The sequence below is a fragment of the Malus domestica genome, chromosome 10 (genome assembly GCF_042453785.1).
Source record: "Malus domestica chromosome 10, GDT2T_hap1".
In the NCBI taxonomy this organism is placed as follows: Eukaryota; Viridiplantae; Streptophyta; class Magnoliopsida; order Rosales; family Rosaceae; genus Malus; species Malus domestica.
In genome coordinates this window covers 26,546,249-26,554,262 of record NC_091670.1, presented here as the reverse complement: position 1 = coordinate 26,554,262, position 8,014 = coordinate 26,546,249, and the positions used below count along the sequence as shown (strand labels likewise).

General features: G+C 39.7%; 2 protein-coding genes across 2 annotated transcripts; one reads left to right on the top strand and one right to left on the bottom strand.

Moving 5' to 3' along the window:
• Positions 1–1,453: 1,453 nt before the first annotated feature.
• Positions 1,454–3,075, top strand: LOC103447207 (uncharacterized). The gene has a single exon (XM_008386390.4). It carries the CDS (start codon positions 1,732–1,734, stop codon positions 2,872–2,874), a length of 1,143 nt encoding a protein of 380 aa, XP_008384612.3. The 5' UTR covers positions 1,454–1,731; the 3' UTR covers positions 2,875–3,075.
• A 3,261-nt stretch (positions 3,076–6,336) lies between these two features.
• LOC139188849 (probable sodium/metabolite cotransporter BASS3, chloroplastic) lies at positions 6,337–7,389 on the bottom strand. The gene is made up of 3 exons (XM_070806817.1): positions 7,161–7,389; positions 6,662–6,757; positions 6,337–6,545 (listed from the first exon to the last, which is right to left on the bottom strand). Exons 1-3 carry the CDS (start codon positions 7,223–7,225, stop codon positions 6,413–6,415), a joined length of 294 nt encoding a protein of 97 aa, XP_070662918.1. The 5' UTR covers positions 7,226–7,389; the 3' UTR covers positions 6,337–6,412.
• Positions 7,390–8,014: the final 625 nt, after the last annotated feature.

Genomic DNA, 8,014 nt, shown 5'->3' with positions numbered 1-8,014 from the left:
TATCAAGTTATTACTTGGAATCTAGATAGGAATTATGTAGAATTCCTTTATTAAATTTTGTGCACTGATGTGTGATCTGGTTGACTGATTAACATAATTAAATGTTAATATCGTGCCTCCTTGATTCATGGAATGGGTTACTTGAGGTGATTGTGGAATGATGTTGAATATGATTGTTATTAATCAGTGATCAATGTGACTAGAGGATACTATTGTGCTTTGTTGATTCTTTGATATATTACATGTTATAAATTGCGATTTTATGTTGAAACATAATGATTTATATGATGGATGAAATAGAAACCTTGATTGTCATGTGTGTTGTTATGTAGCTTGAATCGAATAATTCATGCTTGTCAAGTCCAAATGTTTGATTGAGGAATGTTAAGCCTTTCGGCTTGAACAGACTGTGATATATGTCGAGTTGTAGCGAAGGATGAACTACGAATGACTTGATCCCTGTTGAGGGTACGTAGGCAATCTAACGAGGAGGTTAGATGCATCCATGCATCCATAAAGTATACGAAAAATTACTATGCGATTCGATAACCGAGTTTTGATTTGCCATATTCCGAAGGCAGGATATGTTGAGATACGGGTTTTTGGTGACGCCACGTGTCGATCCTGGACGTATGTCTGGATCGGGGCATGACAATCAGTTATACCAAACTTAGTATGTATCATCAGTTATACTAGACTTAGTATAAGTTTTTAGCATGCATTATTACTTTTACAAGAATTAGTATCCAACATCAGTGATAAAAAATTAGTATGCAACATTAGTTATACCAGACTTAGTATCCAACATCAGTTATACCAGACTTAGTATGCATCATCAGTTATACTAGAATTAATATGTAGGATCCGTTATACTAGAATTAGTATACAACATTAGTTATACCAGAATCATTCAGTTGATGACATTTTAATTTTTTTATGGCAAACTCATGATTTTATATAAAATATAAACACAAATTTTAAACAGAATTAGTTTGTTTTTGGATTTACCATTTTGTCTGCTGGGTCATCGTCTTGACTTTTTAGCTTATCTTAGTTTTGTGTTTTTATCATCCACGCAGATAGTGTTATTTGAAAATTTTCATTATCTGTTTAATCATTGCCTTTTTTCGGCACATCTGAAATAGTTTTTTCATCACCATCATCATCATCTTGTTGTTGTTGAACATCAATCATATCATCATCAGCATCAGCTTTTAGAAGTTTAGGTGCCACTACAATTTCATCTTTATTGGCTACTTGCTCAGATCCCACTACCGTTTCAACTTCTTTAGGATCTTCATGTTGAAGCACTAATTTTTTTGACGCTTTAGTTTTCTTGGCTTTTGGTCACTTCTTAACTATTGACTTTTCCATTTTCCTCTTTTTTGATGTAGGTAGAGGATCGACAAAGTCGTCATCATCATCTTTTGGATGCTGTTTAATTGACTCCTCAATTTATTTTGCATTGTCCAATGACCTGTGTTGTTCGGTTAGAAGGATCCTGACGCTTTGTCTTGAAGAGGATCCAATTCCGTAAATATTAGGTGTTGAGTGAGATGATTCTAGCATCATCTTTCTATTACTTATCCATCTCGACTGGATTATCATCTGCCAAAATTCCACATTCCAAGACCCATTAAATCACGTGCCGGTCTCGTGGGCGACAAACCCCTACTCTACAAATAGCATCGGCATCCACAGCCACAGGGCAGTCACTAGTCTCAAGCGGTCATGAGCTTCCGCGTCACATACTCGAATAAACCACCGCAGGTGCCACTGGATATGCCGCCACCTGTTCACCCGATCCCACTCGGATATCCTCCCTCTCTAACAGTGACCACTTCAAAAACCGAATATCCCTTTTTTTATTCCCTCCAAACCCTTCCACTTTTTCCACCCCTATGTATAAACTCCTCTCACATATTCAAAAGTTTCAAGAACTTCTCGATCGTTTCTCCACTCGAGATTCCGAGTTCGACTTACCCGCTAGACGACCGGGTAAAAGATCGACTCGTAGGCGGAAACAGCTCCGGACTTAGTGACGCCAGCAAAGGAAGCGAGCACTCCGGCGACTACGACTCCCCCTGCCTCTCCGACCTCGTCCACGACTTCCTCCACCAAGACGAGTCGTCCGCGGCTGGGTTTCCTGACAACGAGTCCGACTCGGAACGAGTCGAATCGGGCTCCAATACGGACGCGATCGACTCCGTCCTCAGATCCGTTGCCGTTTCCGGAAATGCGGATTCGTACCTGAAGCTGCTCCGCTCTCACGTCTCCCAGGCGGCAGAGGCTTTCGCGTGTTTGAGGTCCAACGGCGGCGGAAGCAGCGAGTCCACTCTGCGGCGGAGCGTGATGTCGTTTCTGAGAGGACTGGGACACAATGCCGCGATCTGCAAGACGAAATGGACCTCCTCCGGCAACATCACCGCCGGGAGCTACGAGTTCATAGACGTCGTACCCGTCCCATCCGGCTCCTCCACGTGGCAGAGCAGGTACTTCATGGACCTCGACTTCGCTGCCGAGTTTGAAATAGCTCGGCCGTCGAGCCAGTACTCGCGGCTGCTGCAGCATCTGCCGAGAGATTTCGTAGGCAGCTCGGAGGATCTGAAGCGGATCGTGCGGGTCACGAGCGACGCGGCGAAGAGATCGCTGAGGAGTACGGATCTCTCCGTGCCTCCGTGGCGGAAGAATCGTTATATGCAGAACAAGTGGTTCGGTCCTTACAAACGAACCGTGAATCCGATGAAGGAGAAAGCCTTCTCAAGAGACTCGGCCATTTTTGCTCCTGTATCTGCAGCCAAATGCCGCTGGGTTGGGTTTGACGACGCCGTTTCCGGCTCTACCATCAACCGCCGTCTCTATGTCCGTACTTAATTAATCGGGTTAATAAATTCAATTATAAGTATATAATGAGATTAATTTTTGTTGTGTGTTGTGCTGGAAAACGCGGCAAATGTACAAGCGTCCATGATGGCGCACCTTAAATCATTTTCAAAAGGAATGTCAAATTCTATGCCACAAAATTAAATTTAAACGTAGAAATCAATGCTAATTGATATGACACTCTTACGTGAATTTGTCCTATGAAAAAAGATGTGGTCAATTTTTTTTATTATTTTATTGTGCAGATCTTATTAATACACAAATTATAAATTGTGAAAATTTGTTTTAATTAATTTCTTTTTTAAAAGAGGTCCTTAAAAAATTATATAGGTTGAAAGAAGAGAAACTCCCACATTGAGATACACTTGATTTTTATTTTTTATATTTCTATTGGAAATGTTCTTAGATGTGCATCAAACTTGGTAACTCCAAACAAATCTAGACTGGTTGTTTTCAATGTTGACATCAAATCCAACGGTTGCGGGATGAGGATGCACCCTAAGTAGTGGAGGTTTGAGGGGGCGATTACTTTTGGTTGGAATCTTATCCGGAAAGGATATTCGATGTGATAGAGAAATATTTTCAGTGTGATCGACATACAAGATGACATATCACGTGTCACTATATAAATAATGAGATATATGTGTTAAAAAATTAATAACTTAAAAAAAATTTCTCACCGCCTACATAAAACACGTGATGTACCACTTATTTCCATCGCAATGAAAAATTTCTTGATGTGATGGGGATGATAGGTGGCACAGTTGGCTTGAAATGCAATTACAAAGCGTGGAATTTGGATCCTATCCTGAGCCCAAAGAGAGGATCCTCTTGATTGACACACGTGGGCCGTTAAATTTTTATCCAACGGCTATAATTATTATAACTTTAAAGGGACTGTCCTATTTTTAGCCATTAGATAAAAATTCAGCGGCTCACGTGTGTTGGTCAGGAGGATCTTCTCCTTGGGCTCAGGAGAGGATCCAATTCCCAAAGTGAGGAGTGGTGCCATGTGAATCATGTGTAACAATACAACGTTCCATAAAAATAAATTTATTTCATCTAGGTGCTTAGTCAAATCCAATAAGACAAATATTATGGAGATTTTCTCAAAGTGATATTGGGTTCTCTAATATCTCACAATTTTATGTTAATTATCATATTTATACTATAAAATATTATGTTAAAAACATAACAGAGAGTTAGAATAAAAGAAGAAGAGTGCTTATACAATGAAAGAGACAATTTTGGAGATGAGACAAACTATTCCTTACTCCCATGTGGGGGGCGTAAGACGTTGGTTGGTGAAGCCATACACATCTCTCCAAGTAGCAAACTCAGTCTCCATCAAGGCAAGCACCACATAGGGACTTATTTGGACTTATATGAAGTTTTTATCAACTAATGACCATAAATTTGCAGAAGATACACCAAGTACTTATATCTATGATATTCATTTATAAAATTTAGTTTTCAGTTGGGAAATTTTTTCAACGTAAATTTTAGTATCCAGAGATCTCTCTCTAGGTTCTTTCTCTAAAAAAAAAAAAAACTCACTATTTGCTGAAACACTAATTCAGGAATCTCTTTTGCCATCGGCCCTAGCCTTTGGCTTGGGTGCCAGTGGCAACCCACCCTTATTTTCTTCTCCTTCCCTCATTCTCACAAGCCACTACCTCTTTTTACTTTTCCTCCTCCTTTCCCCCAATCTCTTCTACCATTTTTCCATCTTTTCATCCCCTCCCATCTCTTCTGCCCCTTCCCCTTTATAGCTTCTCACGCCCTCTTCCTTTCCCCTTTCCAGTCTTTCTTGAGCTTAGTCTCAATTACCCTGAGCTTGTCTCAGATTTGGGTTTCATAGCCCTTATCCAGTGTTTTTCATCTATTTTACTGCTTTCTCTCTGTTACTTTTCTTCCTCCCTAGTCTTTAGCCATGATATTCCATCCCCACCCCATCATGTGCTCAAATTTACAGGCTTCGATCAGAAATTGGATATCATATCCATTTCTCTCCCTCACTTCCCTTCCTTTAATCGACATGTCAGATCCCTATCGAGGCTAAGTATTTTATGGCCTCCACCACATTATGTAGCCTCACTTTCTATCTGTATGATACTTTGTTTGCATATATTTGCATGGGTTTGTAAGGGGGGATTTGGACCTAGTGTCTACTTTCTTAGTTCAAAGTTTGGCATCCTTTGAGGATGTGGAGGCGGTGGCGGTTTGGTTTACACTGCTTCAGAATAGGTTTTTTTGTTGTTTTTTTTTTCTGTCTGTGCTCCTAAGTTTGTGTGGGCGTCCCGTTATATCTTGGGTTGCTTCTCTCGTTTTGCTTGGGCCTTTTACTTTATCTATTGCTGTTTATGGGAGGCCTTTTGTTCTCTCTTTCTTATACTAGTTTTTTAATGGAAGTAATTTCATTTGACCCAAAAGAAAAAGTTTTTAGTTGGTAATTGTTAATAACACTTTAAAAATCTCATTTACATTTCTCACAAGTGTATGTTTCTTTCTAATTATAAAATATTTGGAGTGCAAAATAAAATTTTTGAGTGTCAATAACAATTCCCTTTTAGTTTTCATCTTTCTATGCCTTAGAAAAAAAAGGTATACCAAAAAAATGATGAAGGGGAGGTGGTGGGAAGGGTGAGGAAGAAGTGTGTGTTTCATCTACTCGTACAACCATATAATCCGTTATTTGTTATCACCATTATTTCTTGCCATTGATATTCGTTATTTGTCACCACAAGGGATTTGGTGTTGTGCGACGACAAGATGATTGTGTAACTTTGATTGCGCACAAGTCTGATTTCACATCCGAATGAGGGATAAGACCCTTAGAGCAGTTCCACCGTGGGAAAGGCCCCCTATGGCTATCCACTATTTAATTCACCTAGTGAACAATAATTGCCCTTAATGAACAGTAATTGTCTTTTACATCTCCACTCTTACACTTAAATAGCCCTGGCAATAGGTAAATAAAATAATAATATTTTTTGCAACTTGCTTGGAATTTCCCGTGCACTCTCCACTCCCTCACGTCACTCCCTCTCTTTCCACTCATCTTTCTCACTTTTCTCCATTTTTTTGAAGTTCCTCTCTCTCTCTCTAAGCTCTCGACACTAACACTCTCTCTAGAGCTCCGAGAGCTCTCACCCACTTTCCTCTTCGAAAATTAAACAAATCAAACCCCAAAACCATGAAACCTTAATCTCTGGGACTAAAGGATCCTAGCTATACCATTGCATGCGTTATCGGACCATCATGGTGTAAACCACCATTGAAGCCGAGTTTAGGGCTGGGTTCGGTTCTTTTCGGTTCGGTTTTTTGCCAAAACCGAAACCAAACCGAAATTTCGGTTCGGCCCATATTTTTTTCGGTTTTTTTCGGTTCGGTTTTTTCGGTTCGGGTTCGATTTTTTTTCGGTTTTTTTTTTTTTTTTTTTCCTCCAAAAAATGCAAAACAACCACAACATAAGATAGAAATAGAAAATATGACATGTTTCCATCTCTCTAGGACGGTTTTTCAATATTCATGAGACACAAGCGGTGAGAACAAAGCCAGCGTAGAACATACTCGGCACGCCAGATGCGTTTGCAATTAGTACCCCAAGTAGCGGTTTCAGCACATACTGCGCGATAAACCCAACAGAGAGTGGTAAAGGTCTGCAACAGATGAGAAGTAAAGAGTATTGGAAGCACACTCAAAACCTCACTGACAGATTAGGATAAATAAATGACAGTAAGAAGAATATATACACAACACTGAACAAAGATATTACCTTTTGAATGCAAGAGCAAAATCATCAATCGAAAGTTTGATTCCAATTGACAGCATGATCCCACCAAGAGCAGGGGCATATAAATCCTTGGATACCCTGTATTAATTTTAAGTTAATACATTGCTAAACTAAATTAACAAAAAATTAGACTCTCATGTGCCTATAAGCAAACACATGCAAGCAGTCCCAGCTCATGAGCTTTAAAATTTTCCTAAACCAAAATCTCTGAAATTAAGAGTTGACTAAAATGAGCCAGGATTAAAGATAATGACTTTAGATTAATCTATACGAAAGGGTATCCACAAATAGTATTAATTTATAAATTTAATCCTTGATTATCCCAGCAAAAACAAAGTATCCATATATAAAATAAGCTAACTTGGACTGGACTTGCTATAAACTAAAAAAAAAAAAAAACAGAATCCCAGTTGCTAATTCCACAAGAACTCGACATGCGACCATTCAAAACCCAATAAAATTCAAGAAAACCAGAACTGACCAAGTGAACGTTGACGGCTGAGCCAGAGCAGCAATGGCGGTAGCAGCAACGACGAAAGGAAGCATTGCAGATAAGACCTGAGACGACGAGGACTTGGCACGTTGGAAAGAGGAAGAGAGGAAGGAGAGTTGAAGAGAGGAAGAGAGGAAGGAGGGAGAGAGAGACTGAGGAATGAGGGAGAGAGAGCAGCGGATGAGGAAGAGAGAGACTGAGGAAGGAGCGAGAGTGTTTGAGTGACGGCTGCTAGGGTTTGTAAACTTAACAAATTTTATAAAGCATTAGCGATTAGAATACCTATAAATCATATACTGGTACAGATATAGCAACAACAAGCCTACAGTCAAGTTGGCTTGAAGGAATTATCCCCCCTGGACGGAAGGGGTTCGATTCCTCACAGGTTTTAAGTAAATTTAATTTTAAGTTTAAAAGGTTTGTTGATTGCTAAAAAAAACTTAAAAAATTTTCTGAAACCCTGGAGGCATGAGGATTCGAACCCATGCGCAGGGGCTTGAAAAGTTTCAAGCAAACCAACTTGGTAACAGGTTATGTCTTGTTATGATTGTATCACTAAAATATTTATAATATTGAAAAAAAATTAAATATATATATATGTTCGGTTCGGTTCGGTTTGGTTCGGTTTCCGAACCTTAAAAACCGAAACCGAACCAACCAGATTCGGTTCGGTTCGGTTTGGCAGTTTCGGTTCGGTTTTTTTTCGGTTCGATTTTTTTCGGCCTCGGTTCGGTTTGGTTTTCGGTTTTTTTCGGTTTTCGGTTATTTGAACCCACCCCTAGCCGAGTTGGAAGCAAGCGAGTCGCAGTGAAAGAGTGAAGGAAGCGAAGGAAAAGCCTAGG